The 26100-nt window shown below is 45.4% G+C and overlaps 1 protein-coding gene across 1 annotated transcript in view; it reads right to left on the bottom strand.

Annotated features, from left to right (window-relative positions):
* CFAP410 (cilia and flagella associated protein 410) overlaps positions 1–7820 on the bottom strand; it is a 35578-nt gene extending 27758 nt beyond the window's left edge. The window contains exons 1-3 of the mRNA XM_075829908.1: positions 7631–7820; positions 4679–4697; positions 2698–2744 (exon numbers count right to left, since the gene is read on the bottom strand). Of these exons, the coding sequence (XP_075686023.1) occupies positions 2698–2744; positions 4679–4697; positions 7631–7707 (143 nt within the window). The 5' untranslated portion in view covers positions 7708–7820. The remainder of the gene's footprint in view (positions 1–2697; positions 2745–4678; positions 4698–7630) is intronic.
* Positions 7821–26100: the final 18280 nt, after the last annotated feature.

The following is a 26100-nucleotide window of genomic DNA, read 5'->3' as shown; positions in this document are numbered from 1 at the left end:
ACACTATGACCCTAGTTATAGAAGTGAAAAATTAGGATTTATTACACCCTCTTTTTATACAGCTGTACCATTATGAGATTCTATCCAGATAAATAAGAAACTGTAAAAGATAATGACCAGCGAAAACACTTTATAAGATTAGTCCTCCAGAGAGACGCGTACGTGAGTCGCTGTACAATTCTGGTTACCGCGAATCGCACAAAACCACCATTGGGGAGAAATATTGTGTCATCATTAAAACATCAAGGTCATGCATGAATGATGGCACCATTTCACCATGACTCACAAGCCAACCTGTGTGGCCGTGGAGTCCTAGAGCAATGAAGTACATTTGCATAAACTGTGACTGAAAACAAATACATAAAAAACTGTTATAATACAATTATAGTGCAAAGATATGTAGGTTTTAGGCAAGCGTAAGATTCTGAGAAACTTTGACAAGGACCAAATTGTGATGGCTAGATGACGAAGTCAGAGCAACTCCAAAATGACAGATCTCATGGGGTGTTGCAGTGGTTGGTACCTACCAAAGGTGGTCCTAGAAATGACAACCGACAGGGTTATGGGTGCCCAAGGCGTATTGATGCGAATGGGGAAATGAAGGCTAGCCATCTGGTCCAATCTCACAGTAGAGGTACTGTTGCTCAAATTGCGAAAAAAATTAATGCGGACTATGATAGGAGTAGCTGCAGTCCATTTAGAGTGCTTATGCTGACCCTGATCTACTGCCGAAAGACCCTAAAAAGGGCACGTGAGAAATAGAACTGGACCATGGAGCAATGAAAGAAGGTGGCCTTGTCTGATAAATCACGTTTTCTTTTATATCATGTGGAGAGCAGGTGTGCGAGCGTCACTTACCTAAGGATTAGATAGCACCAGGAAGCACTATAGGAAGAAGGCAAGCTGGCGGAGGCAGCGTGATGCACTGGGCAAGGTTCTGATAGGAAATCTTGTGTCCCGGCATTCATGTGGATGTTACATTTATTCAGGAATGGTTTGAGGAACATGACAAAGCGTTCAAGGTGTTCACTTGGCCTCCAAATTCCCCAGATCTCAATCCAATCGATGATTTGTGGGATGTGCTAAAAAAAGAAGTCCGATCCATAGAGGCCTCACAACTTACAGGACCTAAAGACTCTGTTGCGAACATCTTGGACCCAGATACCATAAGACACTGACAGAGGTCTTATGGAGTCCATGCCTTGACAGCTCAGTTATTTTGGTGGCACGAGGAGGATCTATACAATATTAGGCAGGTGATTTTACGGTTATGGCTGATCCAAATTCTTTTGACCAGACAGTTTAAAACCTTAGAGAAAAACCCAAGAGCTACATCATGTGACCTACAGATAAAGCAATCGACATCCGTAAAAAATAGTGCGCTACTCTATTTGAGCAATGTGCCACGGCAAATTCAACCATTTGTATAGCGCACCCTTCTGATAGTAAGTCTATTAGAATGGCGATTTACTCAAATAGCATAACACACCGGAGCAGGATAATCAAATCGCCTAGTAGAGATGGCGATTGCTAGATCTGTACAAACCTCTGTAAGCACATTAAATGTTTATATTCATAATACCAAGGAGGAGATTTTTGGTTATCATGGACTGCAAAACCCAAACACAGCGTATCACCACAAACACCTCATATTATCTGTCAAGCACGGTGGTGGAGCGGTGGTGATTTGGGTTTGCTTTGCAGCCACAGGATCTAGGAAACCTGCAATCATTAAGACAATGATGAACTCCACTTTATTCTAGAATATTTTTAAGCAAAATGTGAGCCCATCTGTCCAGAAACATTAGCTGGTCCAAAATTGGGTCATGCAACAGGACAACACTCCAAAGCCCACCAGCAAATAGTCATCTGTATGGCTAAAGAAGAAAAAAAAAAAAACAAGGTATTGGAATGGCCAAGTCAAAATTCAGACCTAAACCCCATCGAGATGCTGTGGTGGGTCTTAAAGCGTACCTCCAGTTTCACTGACATTATATAGAAAAATGATTATAGTACAGGAGTGTGCACAATAATCGTTGTTCTAAAAAACTTGTATTACTGTTTCAGTTTTGACTACAGCACGGACTGTCTATAGTCTGTGCTGCCGATGGCTCATAACTCTGCATCTCCATGGCTCCCGTATCCAGAATAGTCGCCAATGCTGTTGAATCCTATAGCAGGACGCTCTGTCTCCTACTGCAGAGTTACGAGACTTTACACAGTCCGTGCTGCTGCTAGAAGCCAAATCAGTAATACAAGTGACTTAGAAAAACTATTATTGTGCACACTCCTGTGCTATAATAGTTTTTCAGTAAAACGGAGGAATGCTCCAAGAGAGCTGTGCATAAATAAATGCCCTCAAACATCAATGAACTGAAGCAAAGTTGTAAGAAATAAAGTACTCACATTTCTCAAAACGATGTGGGAGACTGATAAACTGCCACAGAAAATGTTTATTTTAAGTTACTGAACTATTGGGTGTACTTATTTTTTACCTGGCTTCTAAATGTTCGTTTACTTTTTAAAAAAAAAAAAAAAATGACATTTTATAAGAGTTGGTGAGGACCACACCATCGTTTTTAGGCCTGATAACATGTGCGGTGAGGGGCAGATAAGGGGTCCTTCTCCTTCTAGGTATCACACCACATATGTACATTAGCTTTACAAAGATTATTGAGGGAAAAAAGAATCCCTTACCTTAATGACATAACTTCGATGTTTGGAAGCTCGTGACATATTGAGATCTACAAAAATAACCACGTTTATACACAATGTTAATATAAACTAATACAAGGGCTCCTACAATACATATGGTGGCATGCAAGCAGTGATGAATCAAATGAATACTAGAATATTCCGTAATGACTGTGTTTAAAATATTAGAGTGTTTAGCAATGACAGATATCACCTTATAACAGAAAGTTTTCTCATTAAATTTTTCAAACTATTATAAAAGGTTTACTGTATATAATTTATCTACACATACACATAGCAATATGCCACTAATGCTAGATAATGGAGAGAAAGAACTGTGCCACTTTGTCTTTGTCTATGCGGACACATAGAAGGCTATTATAGTCAATGAAAAAAGTTGAGTGGAGCGGACTGGAGACAAAGTGGCTCACCACTTTTCCAGTGCCACGGACACCTGCTCAAGCATCCAGCAGGGGTCACAGCGTTCTGAACCCTGACACTCCCACATTGGTGGCGACAATGTCTGTTGTAAGCAGACACATGCAAACGGCAAGCAGTGTAAAGTAGAGCCTAAAGGGAGAAGTACTGTATAATTGGCTTCAAGCAACATGTAACACATACAGTCTTAGGTCCCATGCACACGACCGTAGTTTTCATTCGTAATTACGGATGAAATTGCGGACCCATTCATTTCTATTGGCCACGGACACACATCCTATATTTACGGATGCGTGTCTGTGCCGTATAAGTGATCTGCAAAATATAGAAAAGGTCCTATTCTTGTCCGCAAATGCGGCACGGACTCACCCATAGAAATCTATTGGCGCTTCCGCAATTGGGGGCGGCTATGGATGTGTATCCGTCACCATCGGATCCGTATTTGCAGACAGTAAAAACCCTTACGGTCGTGTGCATGAGGCCTTATATGTAAAAAGAACTATGATTAAACTTTTGTTGTAAAAATGACACAATGCGCCCCTTCTAAACCGGTCCAGACCAAATGCACAATATATAATTTCTGTCAGAGATATTCTCCTTTGTGATGCTGAACTAGAAGCCCCTTGCTAAATTCTGATTTTTCACAACAACCTGAAAAGCAATCTGTAAATGAACAGATGCAATTGACATAACTATTCTACGGAGAGTCTTTAATATAACAAATTATTTTACAAATCGCTTATTTTCATTTAGTCCTTGGAAGGATGGATTTATCAGGAAACAGGAAAGATTATTTCCCTTACCCCTCCTGAGATGGACCATTAGGGAGCTCTTATAGTGATGGCTCAGACCTATTCATTGATAATACTGCTTCCCAGGGAATAGAGTGTCCCAGTTATGCTATATGTGGTTTACTATGCGCAGCTCCTTACTTTTAATTCTTCGACCTTGCATGAGCAGCAAGTAGGTACAACTCAATAGAGTTGTTCTAATTCTTAAATACGGAGAAGGCTGTCTGCAACAGCTAAGCCCAATTTCCCAGCCACCACAATATAGGTAAAATAAAAAACTTTTATTCAGCTACGTATAGCCTAAACAGACCACATGAATATTAGATTAAAATTGTCAACAGCCGAGAACCGGATACATATAAGTGTTATCTGAATCAACAGACACACACAGTATAGGCATAGGAGTATCAATATTTTCCCTATCCAGTTAGAATTGTAATTTATAAAGTGTCCAGTGAACAACAGTAGGTCAGGTCGACGGCTGTGTTTAAAATATTAGCAGCCCCCCCGACATGTTTCGCTACTAAGTAGCGTCCTCAGGGGTCCACGGGGCTAATGGCGGCGCGGGATGAAAAGGATCCTGATATAGGTGCGTCAGATGACACATCCGAAGGTGTGTCAGGCGAAGTAGCCAATGGCAAAAGAGGAGACATAGCGGCCTCTCAGCTGTCTACAGCTGACGTATGAACGGCAGAATAAGAAGGTACTAATTCTTAACACACTAAACCATAAGTATAATTGTAGATATTACTTACATCAGTAACACGACTTCCCCTGAAATAAAGAAAAAAAATATATATATAAATAGAACATCTTGAATTAAGAATTACACATCTTCTAAGTTCTTACAGTATAGTACAACGTAGGTGAACACAAAACACATAACTATATAGTTCCCATTTCAGTATTTGAAACCAAAAGACTATAGACTTTTGGAGTTAGTTAAGCCGCTAAAGGAGTCACTTTAACTTTTGCAGTGGCCAGGCAATATGATTTTCAAAGTCTTCCAATGTATACCCTAAATGTATACAATTTAATGAATTTGAGATATGTCAAAAAGGTGTTCTTTTATTAACTTTTTCATTTTTTTTTTTTACTATATTGATACAGATAGAGGACTACACTTTTCAATACAAAAAGAAGCACAAAAAAAGTGCAGCTCTGTAGTTCTCCGTACAGTGTGGGCAGGCTGCCATTCTAACCCGTTGCTCGCTCTTCAGGACCCTGCTGCCACCACAGGCTCAACGAAGGATGCAGACTGGCCCAGTTCTCACTAGTCTTCTCTAGGCTCCTCAGTTCCAGTCTTTCTTTGGTCAATCCTCATGGCTTCTCTCTCCAATTTGTTACTGTAGTCAGGTATTCGTCCCTCTCTCTCTCTGTACTCCGGTCACTGCCTAGGTTGCCATCTCAGACCCTCAGTCATCCTCACTACACTGGAAAACACATGGCGCCCCTTCAGGCGGTTGCGGCCAAGCCAGATTCCCAACCAGTACAGATGACGTGTCGACCTCCGACAGCAGCCTCCTCAGTCAGATCTCTCTCTGCCTCTCACTTGTTTGCAGCTTCACCTCTCCCAGCAGCTTGCCACCATGAGCAGCATGTTACTGCTTCTATCTCTGTGCCGATGGTTGGTATGGCAACCGAAAACCTAAAAATGGCCTCCTGGTCTGCCAGGTACGGATGCCTGTTAGGACCCGCCCCTATGCAAGTCCTAATAAGCTTGTTGACGGTGTCAAACTTACAGCTCTAATATATTGGACTACGTATGTAGTGCGGTGTATTAGTATAGTGATCAGTGTTGCAAGCCTTCAAGTCCCCTTGTGGGATAAAAAAAAAATAGTTTATAAAAATCTTGTAAATAAATTTTTTTATGTTAAATAAAGTCCTGCTTTTCTTCCCGATTAGAAGTCTTTTATTATTGGGAAAAAATAAAATGAATTATACATAGTTGGTATCACCGCGGCCGTAACGACCCAAATTATAAAACGGTTACGTAATTTATCCCGCCTGGTCAACTCTGTAGAAAAAAATATAAAAAGAATTGCTGTTTTGAGGTCACATCTCCTCGCAAAAAATGGAAAAATAAGTGATCAAAAATTAATTTACCCCAAAATAGTACCAATATAAACAAAAGCCCGGCCAGCAAAAAAAAAATCCCTGACACAGCTTTGTCGGCGCAGAAATAAAAAAAGGTTATTGGTCTTAAAATATCGCGACACAGAAAACAAATTATTATTTTTTTTTTAAAAGTGACTTTATTGTGCAAAAGCTGCAAAAAATTTTTTTATACATTTTATATCGCCATAATTATATCAACCCGCAGAATAAAGTTAACATGTCATTTATGGCGCACTGTGAATGCCGGAAAAAAAACTACTCAGAATTGCTTGTTTTTGGTCATTTCACCATTACTTTGCGTTAATTCCTGTGAAATGCCTAAAGGCTTAAGAAACTTTCTAAAAGCTGTTTTAAATACTTTGAGGGGGTCAATTTTTAAAATGAGGTGATTTATGGGGGTTTCTAATATAAAGGCCCTTCAAAGCCACTTCAGAACTGAACTGGTCACTAAAAAAAATAGGCTTTTAAATTTTTCTTGAAAATGTGAGAAAATACTGGTAGCCTTGTAATGTCCTAAAAAAAATAAAAGGATGTTTAAAAAAAAACTATGCCAACATAAAGTAGACATTTGGAAAATGTTAACTGGTAACTATTATGTGTGAAATAACTCTTTGTCCTATAAGCAGAAACATTTAATTAAAGAAAAATGCTAATCTTTGCAAATTTTCTAAAAATGTTGATGTTTTTCACAAATAAAACACTGAATGTATCGACAAAATTTTACCACTAACAAAGTACAATGTGTGAAACTGTCTCAGAATTGCTTGGATAAGTAAGAGCACTACAAAGTGATAACCACATAGATTGGAAAAATGAGGCTCTGTCAGGAATAGCAAAACTGGCTGCAGCAGGGAAGGGGTTAAAAAGGGGGTGGAATAAAATATAAATAAATGAAACATAACTAAAAAATCCAATAAAAAAAAACCAAGAAAACAAACAAACAAACACAGGAGTGGATCCAAAAAAAAGGGAAAGTGTCAAGGAAAGACCGATATGCCTCCTCTCTTTTGTATCCACTCCTGTGTTTGACTCAAAAAAACGCCATAAAAACCGCATATTTTAATCAAACCTTACGGATCTGTGTTGGAATAATACGCCATCAATATAATTTTAAGGGCCCATACTGTACGTCTGTGTGCCTCTGATTTCATATAAAAGCATAAATGTGTATTTACAGATTCCTTATGAATTCTAAAGACATCACATGTCTGTCGACGGTACGTGATGCTACGTGGCTGTGGGACGTTAGGTCACGTGGCGGCGGTACGTGATGTCATGTGACTGGTGGCGGTACGTGACGTCACGTGACTGTGGAAGCGATATGTGATATCACGTGACTGTGGAAGCAGGAAGTGATGTCAGTCTCATATATGTAAAAGAATAACTCATAAAGGCACAATACAGATATTTAGAGTGAAGGAACAAACATTATTCCCATTGTCCAGTGCCAAAGCAACGGAGGACAAAATCTAGTTGTTGTACATGTATCTGGGCACTGGCAAGATCCAACTTTCTGCACTGGGTACCACATTGAAGGACTACACCATTACCATCTGCGCCATCACATCATTAAGACCCGTTACACTCACCAGCAGTTTAATTTCCTCACACTGTCCAGCTCTGACGCCTTCGCCCGGGACAACACCTGCTTCCGAGTTAACTTCATCCCCGGCCAGTAACGTTATCACCGCACTGCAGGAAAGGCCCTGTGCAGCCGGTATCCAAGGATAATGACGCGCCAGCTACAGCTTGCTTGGTCGCTACGGGGCGTGGTAAGAGGTGGAGGAAGTATTTGCGTTACAAGCCTCGTTTCCATTACTGACTCATTACACGCCAGAATTGCAGTGTTTGACTCAAAAAAACGCCATAAAAACCGCATATTTTAATCAAACCTTACGGATCTGTGTTGGAATAATACGCCATCAATATAATTTTAAGGGCCCATACTGTACGTCTGTGTGCCTCTGATTTCATATAAAAGCATAAATGTGTATTTACAGATTCCTTATGAATTCTAAAGACATCACATGTCTGTCGACGGTACGTGATGCTACGTGGCTGTGGGACGTTAGGTCACGTGGCGGCGGTACGTGATGTCATGTGACTGGTGGCGGTACGTGACATCACGTGACTGTGGAAGCGATATGTGATATCACGTGACTGTGGAAGCAGGAAGTGATATCACGTGTCTGGGGAAGCAGGAAGTGATATCACGTGTCTGGGGAAGCAGGAAGTGATATCACGTGTCTGGGGAAGCAGGAAGTGATATCACGTGTCTGGGGAAGCAGGAAGTGATATCACGTGTCTGGGGAAGCAGGAAGTGATATCACGTGACTGGGGAAGCAGGAAGTGATATCACGTGACTGGGGAAGCGGTACACGATATTCCCTGACCATGGAAGCGGTACACGATATTCCCTGACCGTGGAAGCGGTACGTGATGTCAGTCTCATATATGTAAAAGAATAACTCATAAAGGCACAATACAGATATTTAGAGTGAAGGAACAAACATTATTCCCATTGTCCAGTGCCAAAGCAACGGAGGACAAAATCTAGTTGTTGTACATGTATCTGGGCACTGGCAAGATCCAACTTTCTGCACTGGGTACCACATTGAAGGACTACACCATTACCATCTGCGCCATCACATCATTAAGACCCGTTACACTCACCAGCAGTTTAATTTCCTCACACTGTCCAGCTCTGACGCCTTCGCCCGGGACAACACCTGCTTCCGAGTTAACTTCATCCCCGGCCAGTAACGTTATCACCGCACTGCAGGAAAGGCCCTGTGCAGCCGGTATCCAAGGATAATGACGCGCCAGCTACAGCTTGCTTGGTCGCTACGGGGCGTGGTAAGAGGTGGAGGAAGTATTTGCGTTACAAGCCTCGTTTCCATTACTGACTCATTACACGCCAGAATTGCAGTGCTGGGGCCGGTAGAAGGAATGTTTGAAGCGCAATGGTGTGGAACGGCTTGTCAACATTCCCACACATGCCACGTGTGCACTACAATATTGTGTGTACTAGTATTGTATCTATTTCTGAGGGGAGGCTCCCCGTCCACTGCTCCTATATGTCAGGAAATTGAACAAAACTAGCGCAAGAGGAAAGTTTAGCAGTTAGTTACCCACAGAAACCAATCATATTTCAGCTCTCATTTTTCAAAGGTCCTTTAAAAAAATGAAAGCAGTGTTCTGATTGCTTGTGGCGGCGCTTGCTCCATTGTTCACCTTGCACTTGTTTTGATGAGTTGCCCCACCCCCCCCCCCCCCCCCCCCAAGAACAACATGTGACCCCCTCATACTGACAGTCAATAAACTATATTTTCTCCATGCTCACGTGCTGCTCTTTAACCCCTTAAAGGGGATCATAGGATAGGTCATCAGCAGGGCCATATTTGGAGTTTGTACTGCCCAAGGCACTTTTAGGGCTGACGCCCCCGATAACACAGCTTTTCCGCTGCAAAAATAGCAACATGTGCTTGCGGGTTTTACCTCCCCAAAAAATTCAATAGGGAAAACCTGCATTCCCGCAGCATAAATTGACATGCTGCAGATTATAAAAACGCACCAGAGGTCAATTTATAAACTTTTTTCGGTGGGCTTTTTATACCCATATTTGTTCAAATCTCATGCACTCTGCTGCTACCGTATTATGCTGCGGATTTCTCGCAATGAAATTCATTGCGGAAAATCCGCAGTGTTTATGCTGTGTGGACATACCCTAAAAGAAATGCTCAGTGCTACACCATTACCATTCCCTCCCATGCCCCCCACATGAACACTGGGGCCCATTTACCCTATGATTGATCGGGTCACCGTTTATTATTTTTTAGAAAAAGAAAAACACTCCTGCAGCGGCCCCCCTGCCCGACTGGAGCAAAAAAAAGCCCTGCCGGTTACCTCAGTAGATCGCCCTACTTTTAAAAGTAGGCCAATGGACTGAGGCGGGGCTTAGTGTTACCCGGTGAAGAGGCTAACACTAACCCCTCCATTATTACCCCAATCCAAAAGAAGAGGCAGCACTCCAATGGTATAGAAAAATCCTACAGATGATTCACCCAACATACAGGCTGTATGTTGGGTGAATAAATTTTGGATTTTTCTATACCATTGGAGTGCTGCCTCTTCTTTTGGATTGTGGTCTGATCTTTGCTTGAGGTCTTTTGTCAAGATTCCTCTGAGGATAGCACCCACAACTTTATGCTGCAGTGCAGCTCCTATATCTCGTTTGTTCCTCCATTATTACCCCGATACCCACCGCCACCAGGGGTGCCGGTAAGAGCTGGGTATAATCCGGTACCAGACCATCTGAAGTGACAGCTAGCCCGGGCACTGGGGCGGCTGCAGGCTGGTATCATTAGGTTGGTAAAGCCCAAAAACAATGGCCCTTCCCACCCTGGAAATGATAGGCTGCAGCTGCTTTATGGTATCTAGCTGGTCATGAAAAATGGGGAGACCCCATGTTTTTTTTTTTTTCAATTATATATTTTAAAAAAATACGACGTGCCCCCCATTTTTCATAACCAGTCAGATACATTAAAGCAGCAGTAGCCTAGCATTACCAGGGTGGGAAGGCCCATTGTATTTGGGCTTTCTCAGCCTAATAAAACCAGCCTGCCACTGCCCCAATACCCGACCATCACTTCAGATAAACCCGACTCTTCCCAGCACCACTGGTGGCGGTGGGTACCGGTGTAATAATGGGGGGTTAGTGTTAGCCATATTAGTGTTAGACACACAGAAAAAAAATGTTTTTGAAGTAAACCCCCCCACAACCCTCTTTAGCCAATTTATTGAAAATAAAAACGGCGTCAAGTATTTCTCCAATCTGACGTAGTCCAACGACCGAACCTGTAAAAAAAATCCACAAAAAACATTAGAAACATTAATAAGTAAAAAAGCAAAACCATTATCATACCTGGGTCTGTGACAGTAAACTAAGCAGGGAAAGCTCTAACCTGTCATTTACATCATGTGGTCCCAGGTTACCTCAGTTCATTGCCTACTTTTAAAAGTAGGGCAATGAACTGAGGTAACCAGCCACCACGTGATGTAAATTAACCAATGACAGCTTAGAGCTGTCACTGCTTAGTTTACTGAGCCTTGTATCTCGGACTTTTGGCGTATCTTGGGTGGATGTGCTACTATAAACCAAGTGTGGGGACTCGTTCTGATACTAAGGAATCCCAGCACTAGGAGTTACTAGCGTCGGCGGGGCTCAGCAATACATTTTCCATTGATGCAGGCATGGTCTTTTCTGATCAGAAAACCATGTACGGAAGCATGTTTCCGACCACTGCATAGCAGTCATTCTGCAGAACTGCAGCTGTGCTCCTATTCACTTGAATAGGAGCAGAGCTGCAGATTGGCCCCTATTCCGTGACCGGAGCCATCTGCTTCTGGCATTGTTGTCCGGTGCCCGGAGCAACTGATCGGTGCAGGGTTTTGGTGTCAGACCATCTCCAATCATATACTGATGACCTATCGTGTGGATAGGTCATCGGTTGTCCGGTCAAGGACAACCCCTTTAAGGACACGGACAATTTTGGCCTTGAGGACAGAACAATTTTCAGATTTTTTTTTCTGCTTTGCATCCCGGACCTCATAACTTTTTTATTTTTTGTTTGACGTATCTGTATGAGACTGTCTTTTTTGCGGGACGAGTTGTGCTTTATGTAGGTGCCATTTTTTGGTACACTTACATTATCGTTTATATACATTTTTATTTTGGCAAATATGCAAAAAAAATTAGTTCCGCTGCAGTTTTAATATTTTTTAAATATTAATTTAAGCCTGCACGAAACCAAGTGAGGCCTAGTGTGGTGGAAGGCGTGAATATAGCAGCTAAGTATTCAATTTTAGAGAGAGGGGAACTCATCACAACCATCCAACATACATCCGTATTCGTTTAAGCACTGATCCTCTCCATAAGAATATATGCATTGGAGATGTTATTCTTTATACAAAGTTAAGTGTGTTGTTTTTTTAAAAACTGTAGTTAGTAGCTGTGTCAGTCTTAAAGGGACGGTAGCCTGTAAACGGAACTGTGGAACTATGGACTAAACATGTGGCACAGTTTCTCGTTTGCTGCATGAGATTATGTTGCTTTTGATGTTAGCAAGCAACCTTCGAGTGTGTTACCGGTGATACTGTGGAAGGTTGTTTACTGCCACGAGGACCTGCAGTGGTGTTGGAGCAACATCGCAAATATATCCGGCTAAACCAAAAGCAGAGGGTTCCTTCCCTACTCTTGGACTAGGCTGTGAGGTCAGTGGGTTGGTGCCCGCAGTGACCCATGGAGGCGCAGTAGAAACAACAATCGCTCGGTCAGGCATGAATTTAGATGCAACCGGTACAGGGTGGGGCTCCTGCATTCGGTTGAGGTCCCCAGCATCGAGTGGACCACTCAGCTTGTTACCACTTTACTTTAAAATAATAAAGAATATTGGCCGCGCTACGGGACAGTGAGGGATGAAGTCAGGACCTCCTTGGGCCCTGCCAGTGAAGAGGAGAACAAAGACCCACATGCTGTGCCCTCATCACATTCCTACCTAACTGTGCCCCACCAGCCCCCCTATCTACTCACCTGGGGCATGCACTCATCAATAAATGTAGAAAGAAAACAATTTGAGTCAATACAAATAGCTATTGAAAACACCTTCATAATGCACCTTGTAGATCAGGAAAGAATGATGTAACGTCCACCAGGGTTATGGACCCACTAGGCCATGCCGCCGCAACGGAGTAGTAGCTGGCCAAACAAATATAGGACAGTCACGGGTCGGTAGTACCTGGATTGCAGGCTGGGGACAGATAGCTGGAAGCTGTCTTGTGCTGGATTATCGTAAACTGGCTTGTGCCGGATTATTGTAAACTGGCTTGTGCTGAATTGTCGGAAGGTGGCCTGTCACGGACACTGGACATGGATACCGGTCTCGACATGGACACCGGACACGGATGCTGAAGTCGACACGGACACTGGATGTAGAAACTGGACTTGTCACGGACACTGGACACGGATACTGAAGTCGTCACAGATACTTGACTTGGCATGGACACTATTCGCAAATACTGGACTTATCATGGACACCGGACATGGATACTGAAGTCGTCACGGACACTGGACTTGGCACGGATACTGAGGTCGTCATGGACACTGGATGCAGATACAGGACTTGTCACGGACACCGAACACGGATACTAGATGCAAATACTGGACTTATCACAGACACATGATATGGATACTGAAGTCACCTCGGACACTGGACTTGACACGGATACTGAGGTTGTCACGGACACTGCACTTGACACGGAAACTAGACGCAGATACTAGACTTGTCACGGACACCGGACATGGATACTGATTTCAAGAACAGGCTACGGAACTTTGCAGACATGGCTTAGGCACAGGGGAAAGGGGCAGGGTCATTTTTAAGGGCCCGGGTGCGCAGGGATAGGCTGGGGACAACTTTACTGGTGCATGCGCTGGCCCTTTAAGAATTGTCACGAGCGTGCACCCTATGGCACAGATAGCGAGAGGAGGCAGAGAGCAGAGCGCGCCAGTGTTCCTGGGAAGGGAGACGTCGGCGGAGAGGCGTAGTCCTGCGGTGATGGCTGCGGGTAAGAGGGGAATGGCGGCCGGCCGCGGAAATTACAGTACCACCCCTTACGCCCCCTCCTCTTAGGTCCAGAGGATAGGAGGAATTTCTTGATGAGCGCTGGGGTGTCAATATTCTCTTCAGGTTCCCAAGATCTCCCCTCAGGACCAAAACGCTATCAATCCAGAAGATAAAAGTACAATACTTTCTTGTAGTCCAGAATCTCCTTGACCTCGAAAACGTCTGAAGAACCGCTGGGGGCAGTTGCAGATTTAGTTGATTTGTTGTACCGGTTGAGAACTACTGATTTCAGGAGAGAAACCTGGAAGGAGTTGGGAATTTTGAGGGTAGGAGGCAGACGTACTTTGTAGGATACAGGGTTGATTTGTCGCAAGACTTCAAAGGGACCTAGAAATCTAGGAGCAAATTTGCAGGAAGGAACTTTCAAGCGAATATTCTTAGAGGACAACCAGACCAAATTGATGAGGTGGCCTTCTCTTCCTATCAGCGTATCTCTTCATCCGCGCCACCGCCATCTGTTGCCAGATCTGGAGGATATTTCTGTAGGAAACATTGGCTGCGGGAACTTCAGAGGTAGCAGGCACAGGGAGAGGCACATGAGGATGTTGGCTGTAAATTATGAAAAATGGATAAGTAGCAGTGGATTCGCTAGGATAATTATTATACGAGAATTCTGCCCACGGAAGGAGATGTACCCAGTTGTAATGTTGAGCTGATACAAAATGGCGAAGATAGTCTTCGAGCACTTGATTAATTTGTTCAACTTGGCCAATAGATTGTGGATGGTATGCAGAAGAGAAGTCCAGTTTTATGTCCAAAAGTTTACATACACCGCATTCCAAATTATTATGCAAATGTTATTTTTCGCTGATTTTCCAAAATAGTAGATGCAAATGACAGTCAGTATAGTCTTCAAGCCATCAACCGTTGGAGTATAATGCAAATTTTATTGAACAAATCTCCTAATGATAATGTAATGGCCGGAAGGAGGTGAAGGGAAAGTGAGCCCTAATCTACCCACCGCCCTGTCCCTGCCTACTTGCAACGACCCGCCCTAGGCGACGAGGTACAACTGGGCGGCGGTCCCTACGCTGTCTAAGTGCACAGGGAAACAAACAGGGAACATGCAAGGGAAGGGGCAGTAGCCACGGAACGCCACGAGGAAACGGAGCGGCGAACGGACAGTCAGGACCAGGACGAAGGGAGTACACCCAAGCGGGCAAGGAGACAGAAGCAAGCCAGGGGCAAAGCAAAGCAGGACAAGCAGAACTGCAGCAAGGCGGAAGCACGGCAGAAGCAGGCTGGAGCAAGCAGCAGTGGGGCCAGGAATCCAAAAGAATTACAAGCACTGAGGGAGAGAACAGGGCAGGTAATAAAGGACAGGGGGCGGAGCTAACTCCGACAGACCAGGCCGCGATAGGCTCTCCCACTCCTGAGCCTGCCACCCTGGTTGGTGGGAGATGGTGTCAGTCGAACAGGTCTGGCCTCAGGTGTGGATTGATTAATCCCAGGAGTATACCTAGATGAAGTACCTGGCAGATCCCTAACAGATAACAGATTTTTTTTAGAAGTAAAAAACTCAAAATGCACTGTTTCAAATTATTATGCACAACAGAGATCAAAACATTTTAAAGGTTGTAAAGAGAACTAAAATGGTAATTTGTTGAATTTGCAGCAACAGGAGGTCATATTTACAGAAATCAAAAGCTCTTTCAATCCAAAAAAACTTAACAGGCCAAGTTACATGTTAACATAGGAACCCTTCTTTGATATCACCTTCACAATTCTTGCATCCATTGAATTTGTGAGTATTTGGATCGTTTCTGCTTGAATATCTTTGCAGGATGTCAGAATAACCTCCCAGAGCTTCTGTTTTGATGTGAACTGCCTCCCACCCTCATAGATATTTTGCTTGAGGATGCTCCAAAGGTTCTCAATAGGGTTGAGGTCAGGGGAACATGGGGGCCACACCATGAGTTTCTCTCCTTTTATGCCCATAGCAGCCAATGACACAGAGGTATTCTTTGCAGCGTGAGATGGTGCATTGTCATGCATGAAGATCATTTTGCTACGGAAGGCACGGTTCTTCTTTTTGTACCACGGAAGAAAGTGGTCAGTCATAAACTCTACGTACTTTGCAGAGGTCATTTTCACACCGTCAGGGACCCTAAAAGGGCCTACCAGCTCTCTCCCCATGATTCCAGCCCAAAACATGATTCCGCCACCTCCTTGCTGACGTTGCAGCCTTGTTGGGACATGGTGGCCATTCACCAACCATCCACTACTCCATCCATCTGGACCATCCAGGGTTGCACGGCACTCATCAGTAAACAACACGGTTTGAAAATTAGTCTTCATGTATTTCTGAGCCCACTGAAACCGTTTCTGCTTGTGAGCATTGTTTAGGGGTGACCGAATAATAGCTTTGTGCACACTTGCGAACCTCTGGAGGATCCTACACCTTGAGGTTCGCGGGACTCCAGAGGCACCAGCGGCTTCAAATACCTGTTAGCTGCATTGCAATGGCATTTTAGCAGCTGCTCTCCTAATCATATTAATTTGTCTGGCAGAAAGCTTCCTCATTATGCCTTTATCTGAACGAACCCGTCTGTGCTCTGAATCAGCCACAAATCTTTTCACAGTACGATGATCACGCTTAAGTTTTCTTATATCCAATGTTTTCATACCTTGTCCAAGGTATTGCCATATTTCATACTTTTCGGCAGCAGAGAGATCCTTTTTCTTTCCCATATTGCTTGAAACCTGTGGCCTGCTTAATAATGTGGAACGTCCTTCTTAAGTAGTTTTCCTTTGATTGGGCACACCTGGCAAACTAATTATCACAGGTGTCTGAGATTGATTACAATGATCCAAAGAGCCCTAAGGGTATGTTCACACGGCAGCGTCCGTAACGGCTGAAATTACGGTGCTGTTTTCAGGAGAAAACAGCACCGTAATTTCAGCCGTAATGGCATGTTGAGGCGCTATTTCGCTGCGTCCATTATGGACGTAAATGGAGCTGTTTTTCCATGGAGTCAATGGAAAACGGCTCCATTTACATCTGAAGAAGTGACAGGCACTTCTTTGATGCGGGCGCCTTTTGACAGCGGGGCGTAAAAAAAATGACCGTCTGCACAGTACGTCGGCAAACCCATTCAAATGAATGGGCAGATGTTTGCCGACGTATTGTAGCTCTATTTTCAGTCGTAAAACGTGGCATAATACGCCTCGTTTACGTCTGAAAATAGGTCGTGTGAACCCAGCCTTAGAGTTTCTTTGGAAGAGGAATAGTCCAGCACCAATGGAAGAGGTGTCAATCTCCAACAAGAACTGATGGGAGACATCTGGATGCTGTAGAACGGAGGCAAAAGTCCTTTTAAGCTCTGAGAGTGCAGATTCAGCTTATTGGCTCCCTTTTTGGTGAGAGCTGAGATGGGAGCGGTAAGTGAAGAAAAATTCGGGATAAACTGTCTGTAGAAGTTGGCAAAACCCAGAGACCTCTGTATAGCATGAAGACCTTGAGGACGAGGCCAATCTGAACAGCCTTTACCTTTTCTGGATAAATCTGAAGTCCATGATCAGAGATAATATGGCCCAAGAAGGGCAAGAATTTATTTTCAAAGATTAATTTCTCTTGTTTAGTGTATAGGTTGTTCCCCCTTAACCGCAACAGTACTTGGCGAACATGCTTCTGGTGTGTTGTCAGACCAGGTTAGTATAACAAGATGTCGTCCAGATAAACCACTACGCAGACATACAACAGATCCCGGAATATATCATTCACAAATTCCTGGAACAAAGCTGGAGCATTACACAAACCAAAAGGGCATCACAAGATATTCATAGTGACCAGCTCGGGTGTTGAATGCGGTTTTCCACTCGTCACCCTTGCGGATACGAATCAAGTTATAAGCCCCACAGAGATCCAGCTTATTGAAAATCTAGGTTCTACAAATACGGTTGAAGAGCTCAGTGATCAGTGGCAAGGGGTACTTGTTTTTAACTGTGATCTTATTCAGACCACAATAGTCTATGCAGGGCCAGAGAGATCAATCTTTTTTCCCTATGAAGAAAAAGTCACGTCCATGAGGATGTGAAGTCCCAGAAAGCAACTCGATTAGACAGTCATATGTGCGATGCGGAAGCAAGGTCTCAGCTTCCTTCTTGCTGAACACGTCTGCATAACAGGCATATTGCTGAGGTAGACCAGGGAGCAACCGAGGCACGAGATCGGGCAGGACGAACCACAGGCAGACGGTTGAGGTAACAGCGAGGTCCCCACTGAAGAATTTCTCTGGAATTCCAATTAAGCACTGGAGCGTGTTTGCGAAGCCAGGGTAGTCCCAACGGAATTGGATTAATAGCCACTGGTAAAACGTAGAAGGTTATTTGTTCAGAGTGTAGGGCACCCACTTGTAACTTCAATGGCTCAGTGATGAACAGAATTGGGTCAGAGGTTTCTTTAGGGGAGTCGTGGGTAAGTGCAGGCAGTCTACTAAGGCCTGGTGTATGAAGTTCCTGGCCGCTCCAGAGTCCAGATAGGCCAAGACGGAATGTGAAGCTTCACCAACGAAGATAGAGACTGTGAGCGAGAGTTTAGGAGAGGATTTTAAAGAAGACATGGGTTAACCTAGGGTAGACTCTCCTATTAACCATAGGTGCTGGAGTTTCCCGGCTTCTGAGGAAACTGACACACATAGTGACCCTTTCTCCCACAGTACATACACAAGTTAGCAGTGCGTCTGCGCTGCCGCTCGTGGTCCGATATTCTTAACCGGTCAACCTGCATAGGCACTTCAGAAGTAGTAGTGGAAGGAGGCAGCAGGGTCAGTCTAGAGTACTTTCTCTCTTGGAGGGTTTCTTGAGAGGGTTCCTGGAACCCCAGATTAATGCAGGCTGCCAGCGGAATCAGGGCATCCAGAGAAGATGGGAGATCATGACCTGCCAGTTCATCTTTGATACTACTTGCTAACCTTTGCAAGAAGGTCGCCACTATAGCCACATCATTCCAAGCAAGCTTTGCTGCGAGAGTATGAAATTGGATGGCATGCTCTCCCACAGTCGAACTTGCCTGATGTAGAGCGAGAATGGAAGTGGCGGCTGAGGATTTACTGCCTGGTTCCTCAAAGACGATACGGAATGTGTCCAGAAAGCGCTGCAGATTAGTGGACTCCTGCCCTTCACGTTCCCAGAGGGGATTCGCCCAATCCAACGCCTTGCCAGACAACATGGAGATGATGAAAGCTATTTTCATCTGGTCTGACAGAAACAGATGAGAATGCAGATGAAAGTGGATCTTACATTGATTGAGGAAGCCTCAACAGGTTTTTGGGTCCCCATCATAGCGGGTTGGATTTGGCAAATGCATTCCAGCTCAGGAGCTGACTGGAACTATGGCTGTCTGAGGAGTAATTGGAACTACCACTTGTGGAGCTGCCGGAGTAGGAACAAGAGCAATGTCCAGACGACTCGCGATGGAATTGACCGCTTGCAGAAGCTGATACTGGCGTGATCGGAGATCTCGCATGTCTGCTTGCACCGCTTAAACTGCTGTTTTGAGTTGACCAATGGGACTGAAGTCGTCACGGATACTGGACTTGCCACGGACATTGGACGCAGATACTGGCCTTGTCACAGACACCGGACACGGATACTGAAGTCGTCACGGACACTGGACTTGACACCGGACACGGATACTGGTTTCAGGAACAGGCTACGGAACCTTTGTAGACTAACAAAGGGTTAGCAACAACAAAGCGGGAAAGCGGTGGGCGTGCTAGCCCTTTAAGAATTGGCACGCGTGCACGGCCTCTATGGAACAGACAGCAAGAGGAGGCAGAGAGCAGAACGCGTCAGTGTCCCTGGGAAGGGAGACACCGGCAGAGAGGCATAGTCCTGCGGATGCCGGTAAGAGGGGGGAGCAGGTGGTCCGCAGATGTTGGCATTACAAATGAGAGTCCTGTGCATGTTTACATTTTCAGATGTGTCCAGATTAACACCTTGTTTGTACCCCCCTTTAATAAGTCACGCACCACGCCACTACATTAGTGCAGAGCGGGACGTCGACCGCAGCACGTAGTATTGTGGCCATTGTCCCATTATAGATTATTTCTACATATAGAAGAAATCGGACGTCTAACCAGACATTAGGTCTGCAAAAGAAATCGGAAAACAATAAAAGGGAATGTTATTTTATTACTACATACAAATTATTCGCAATTACATCTCAATACTACATTCTTTATTTCTCAAACAAAGACATTTTCAAAACTTTGTTTCTTCATCGTCACATTTTTTTCTCTCCCTTTAATTTATTTTAAATTTGCCTTTTTTAGAGTAACTCATTGCAGTACTTTCAAAATGTTTGTTTACATAAGATCCCATGACTTTTGAAAAAACCTTGGTTCATTCATTTATTACTGTTGTTTCAATCCCTACTGTGCCTATCAGGCACCGGATAAAAGTTCCATGCTACCCTGCTGACTGTGGATAACACCAAAGACTACACACACTTTCTGTAGCAGTCATAGGCTGTGTTCACATCAGAGTTACCCTTCCACTGAGGGGTTCCGTCAGAGGTTTCCGTCGAGTTAACCCCTCAACGAAAAGGCAAACTGAAATCTTAGGTTTCGTTTCCCTCACCATTGGTCTCAATGGTGACGGAAACGTTGCTAAAGGTTTCTGTTTGTCACCGTTGTGACAAGGTTCCATTGTTTTGACGGAATCAATAGCGCAGTCAACTGCGCTATTGGTTCTGTCAAGAACAACGGAACCCTATCACAACGATGACAAACAGAAACCATTACAGATGTAGCCGTCTTTACCATGACTTTTAATGCATTAAATACACAGTGGCAAGATCCTTTGTATTGAGTTTTTTAATGACTTTTCAATGGCTTTTGTTGCGTGATATCATGCTGCAGCACGTTATTACAGTCAAGATAAAGATGGCTACATCCGTAGCAACGTTTCCGTCAGCATTGAGATCAATAGTGAGGGAAACAGAAGCTAAAGTTTGAGTTTGCCTTTTAGAATAGAAGAGGGGTTAACCCGACGGAAACCTCAGACGGAAGCCCTCAACGGAAGGGCAACGCTGAGGTGAACAGGCCCTAAGGCTGCATTCACATCTGCGTTGGGTTTCCGTGCATGGGTTCCGTCAGACCTTTCCGTCAGTGGAACCCATAATTGGAAACTTTAGGTTTTCGTTTGCATCATCATCGATTTCAATGGTGATGGATCTGGTGCAAATATTTTCCGTTTGTCACCATTGTGTAAGGGTTTCTTTGTTTTGACGGAATCAATACCGTAGTCGACTGCGCTATTGATTCGGTCAAAACAACGGAACCCTTTCACAACAGTGACAAACAGAAACCATTTGCACCGGATCCGTCACCATTGAAATCAATTGTGATGCAAACGGAAACCGTTTGGATTCCGTTCATGGGTTCCCTTGATGGATAGGTCTGACGGAACCCATGACCGGAGTCCCAACGCAGGTGTGAACCAAGCTTTAGCTTAGTTGCCATTGTGACATATGATATATACTGTATTGTTCCAAGGGCGTTTGCCGGAGATTGTGGTTATATGGTTATGCATATGCATTGTGCACAATTGAAAGCTCTACACACACTTCATAGACACAGTCAGTGCCCCCATCATAAAGTTATTAATGTCAACCTAAAGGGGTTTTCCCATCAGAGACCTTTATCCACAGGATATGCATTTCCGCCCATGAATTATGAAAACATCATAGCTTGCTGAGTTACGCTGTTTCTGTAACTCCCATAGTAGTGAATGGCAGTTACAGAAGCAGCGTAGCATGCTGTTTCCATAATTCATGGTCCGGAATCACACTTTTCAGCTACAACACATAGCAGTAGAACTGGGTTTAGGGGGCCCTGTTCTAGAGATAGGTGCGGGTCCCAGAGGTGGGACCCAAATCTATCTGACATTTATGACATATCCTGTGGATATCAAGAAAGATAGTCGAACAACAGCACACGTCTCCAGGTAATCAAAGTGGTTTTATTGTCAGAACATCCACGACAAACAGGCAACGTTTCGACCCATAGTGAGTGTGGGGTCTTTGTCAAGCCAAACGGCAGTGGATGTTTATTGGTGGTAGTAGAGGTAGCCAACAGACAGCAAGGGTGGTAGTAGTAGTAGCAGCACATTAAAAGAGACTGGACAGTCACAGTGACAGGACAAAGCCCTGTGGTGGGGCAGGCCTCAGGCCTGCTTGTAGCAGACGGCAGTGGAGGTGTATTGGTGGTAGTAGAGGTAGCCAACAGACAGCAAGGGTGGTAGTAGTAGTAGTAGCAGCACATTAAAAGAGACTGGACAGTCACAGTGACAGGACAAAGCCCTGTGGTGGGGCAGGGCTCAGGCCTGCTTGTAGCAGACGGCAGTGGAGGTGCATTGGTGGTAGTAGAGGTAGCCAACAGACCGCAAGGGTGGTAGTAGTAGTAGTAGCAGCACATTAAAAGAGACTGGACAGTCACAGGACAAAGCCCTTTGGTGGGGCAGGCCTGCTTGTAGCAGACGGCACTGGGGGTGGATTGGTGGTAGAAGTAGTAGCAGCACCAACAGCGGCACATTAAAAAAAGAGTGGACAGGACAGAATCCCGTAGTAGCAGGCGGCAGCAGCAGGCGGCAGCGGCAGCAGCAATGTCATATCTAATCAGTGGCATCAGGCACAGGGGTTTTAAAATCCTCACCGATCCACGCTTGATTCATTTTCAGAAACGTGAGATTTTCCAAGCTGTTGGCGGACAATCTTGTTCGCTTAGGGGTGACGAAGCCCCTGCCGCGCTGAATACCCTCTCTGACGCTACACTGGAGGGTGGACAAGACAGTACACCCATGGCAAACTGGGCCAGTTCTTGCCAATGATCCATGGGGTCTGGGATCAGGATTTCTGACGGAGAAAGGGCACAGTCCAGGTACGAGTGAACCTGGTTGTTTAGGTGCTGGACCTGGTGATGGTGAACATCCCTTTGGTGACTACCATGTGTGTCAGGTCGGGGTATTGGATGTAAAAACGTTGTCATCATATTTTCCAAACTGAATTGGCTGCTGCCGCCTATTGCAGAGGTAGCTCTGCCAGAGGCGGTGGAACGATGAGACAGTGGGGAGCGGAGAGTGGCCTCCCCGGTCAGACATGCTTGCAGCAGGTGTTTGCCGTTTGAAAGCTGTGACAAGCTGGCTGCATAGCTTCTCTCGATAATAAACCAATTTTGCCTCCCTCTCGGAAGGCGCAAAAAACTCCCCCATTCTGGCTTTATACCGAGGGTCTAAAAGTGTGGCTATCCAGTACTCATCTCTTTGCTTCATGCTAACAATACGACAGTCAGCGCGCAAGTAACGAAGCATACAGCTCGCCATCCTGGCCAGCGTTTCAGAGGGCCCGGTTGGTTCCATCTCCGCCACATACTGCCATGGTTGTCCATCATCAAGGTCGTCGTCAGACTCGTCATCACCACCATCACTGTCATGTTGTGCGGCTGCCTCGTCCCCTATCCCTTCCTGTGATTCCATCTCCAAATCCAGCTCCTCTTCAGGTCCTGTTTCCTCATCCTCATCCTCCTCCTCCTCCTCCTCAACATCCATAGCCAGATGTGATCCTTCCTCCATCCTTTGCTGAATCATCGCTGTGAGCGTTTGCTCCATAATGAATATCAGTGGCATAACATCATTCATTCCGCTAGCGTCACGGCTCACAAATCGTGTGGCCTCTTCAAAGGGCTTCAAAACGAGACATGCGTCTCTAACCAGCTGCCAGTGCCTGAGCTCGAAATTACACTGGCTACAAACGCTGGCCGTCTGCTGCATCAGGAAATCATTCACGGCTTTCCGCTGTTGGTACAGACGGTCCAACATGTGCAGGGTCGAATTCCAGCGTGTTGGAACGTCACAAATCAGGCTGTGTTTTGGGAGATTGTTTTGACGCTGCAAGTCCAGGAGGGCGTGCTTAAATGCATACGAACGTCTAAAGCGAACGCAAACCCTCCTGGACATGGCCAGCACACCCTTCAAACAAACATATGACTTTAAGAAGCGTGTTATGACCAGATTGATCACATGTGCCATGCAAGGAGCGTGTGTCAGGTGACCTAGACGCAGTGCAGCCACAACGTTCCTCCCGTTATCAGAGACAACATTGCCCAGTGTGAGTTTCAGAGGAGACAGCCAGCGTGCGATTTCCTCCTTGATGCACAGCAGCAGCTCTTGCCCTGTGTGGCTTTTCTCGCCCAGGTTCAGCAGGTGTAAGACAGCGTTGTGGCGCTTCACCTTGCACCTATGAAAAGAGGAGGGAGGAGGAGTGGAAGATACGCTGTGTCCTGTCGGGGACGGGAAGACCTCCATTGAGGAGGGCAAGGAGGAGGAGGATGGTAGGCGCCTTGTGTCCGGAGTTGAACCAGAAAGATACAAGCGTGGAGGTGGTAATGCCTGGCATTGCTGCGGTGGTGCATGGGACTGCAAAATATTGACCCAGTGGGCCGTGAAAGACATGTACTTTCTCTGCCCATAGTTGCTGCTCCACATGTCGACGGTGGCATGTACCCTGCTGCACACGGATAATTGCAAGGACTGGCCCACCTTTTCCTCCACATGCTTGTGCAAGGCAGGGACAGCTGTTTTGGAGAAGTAATGTCGGCTAGGTATTCGCCACCTAGGCTGAGCGCACGCCATCAATTGCTTGAAGCCGGTGGAGTCGACCAGGTGGTACGGCAGCGACTGCACCACCAACAACTTAGCCAGGTGTGAATTAGGCCGCACGACAAGTGGATGACTGAGTATATATTGTTGCTTATTGGACAATGATTCCGTAATGGATAACTGACGGGACGTAGGAGGAACACTAGATGACAGTGATGATGATGATTACAACGACATGGTGGATAAGGCCTGGCTACTACTTAGATGACAGGGACTCGGAGCAGCAGCGGCAGAGGGGTCTTCATTAGATGTACATGATGGTGGGGCATGTCGATTGTCCCACATGGCCTTGTGATGCCGCTCCATGTGTTTACGTAGAGCGGTAGTTCCTACATTGCTGCCCTGCCCACGCCTTACTTTCTGCTTGCAGATACGGCACTGTGCCATGTTTTCGTCCTCCGGGAAGGTACAGAAAAATTGCGACATGGCAGAGTACCGTAAAGAGGTAGTACCACGTCCACCACCACCACCACCACCCGAGCTTGCCCCTTGCCTGGCAGGCTTTTTCGGGAGCCTACACCAGTAGCATCAGTGTCACCGGCTCCTGAGCTGACCCTACTGCTGCAACGTTTTGCAGATTGACTTCTGCCCCTACCTCGGCTTGGCTGTTTATCACTGCCAGTGCCGCCACTACTACCCTCCTCCTCTGACGCCGTCATCACTTCATCACCTGGTTCCCACGTCCTGTCTAAAACAACATCATCATAGCCCTCCTCATCATCCCCGCCACTTCTGGCACTGTGTTGTGAATGTGATGTGACATCATGGCGGGCTCCATGCCCCCCCTCTAAACTGCGTCTGCCACCACGGCTACCACCAACACCTCCACTACCACAGCTATGCGTCTTGGACACCGCTTCCACCGCCGCAACACACTCCGTTGGCTGACTCGCGGAAAACAAATCATCATCACTATGTTGTTCAGTATCTTCCTTCGCACCCGAGGAGATGTCTCTTAGGACTTTCAGGAATGATGGCTTCCCGCTAGGAAGGGGGAGTGAAGACATAGATGATGGAATGGAAACGCTAGAAATACCCATATTACTACTGTCACTGTGCCAAGGAACTGTAAAGGATCTGGAATCTAACGAAACCTGGCTTGAAGCCAGATCGTCAGAGTCTTCCTGCTGAGATGACCGCGAGCCAGCCAACCAGTCCACAATGGCCGTATTGTCTAAAGTAACCCGCCCACCGGAGGAGATGGACAAGTCTGGCTTGCTGATACTGCTACTACCACCAGCAGGCACATGGCTGCTGCTACTAGTGGAACTGGGCACATGTCTTGTGCTACAAATGCTGGTACTGGGTCTGGCACCAACAGATCCAACATTTACTCTACCCTGTCCTTTCACAACCTTTTTTTTACCAGACATTTCACTGCTGGAGTGCAGCAAGTTGAATCAAAACCCCGGGGATGAGCCCCTTCTAAAAGCGTATTCACACACTGGCTTTGCAAATGGCAATGAATGAGAATTTCTATCAGCCTCGCCGCGGTACACCCAGGGAATGCTGGGCGTTGTAGTACTACAAAGGCTGCCTGTATTGCAAGTTGGATTGTTATGTTAACGGCCGGGGATGAGACCCTTCTAAAAGCGTATTCACACACTGGCTTGGCAAATGGCAATGAATGAGAATTTCTATCAGCCACGCCGCGGTGCACTCAGGGAATGCTGGGCGCTGTAGTACTACAAAGGCTGCCTCAGCTGCCTGTATTG

The sequence above is a fragment of the Rhinoderma darwinii genome, chromosome 6 (assembly GCF_050947455.1).
Source record: "Rhinoderma darwinii isolate aRhiDar2 chromosome 6, aRhiDar2.hap1, whole genome shotgun sequence".
Lineage (NCBI taxonomy): Eukaryota > Metazoa > Chordata > Amphibia > Anura > Rhinodermatidae > Rhinoderma > Rhinoderma darwinii.
The sequence above is the reverse complement of the archived record's forward strand: the minus strand, read 5'-3'. Positions and strand labels throughout refer to the sequence as shown.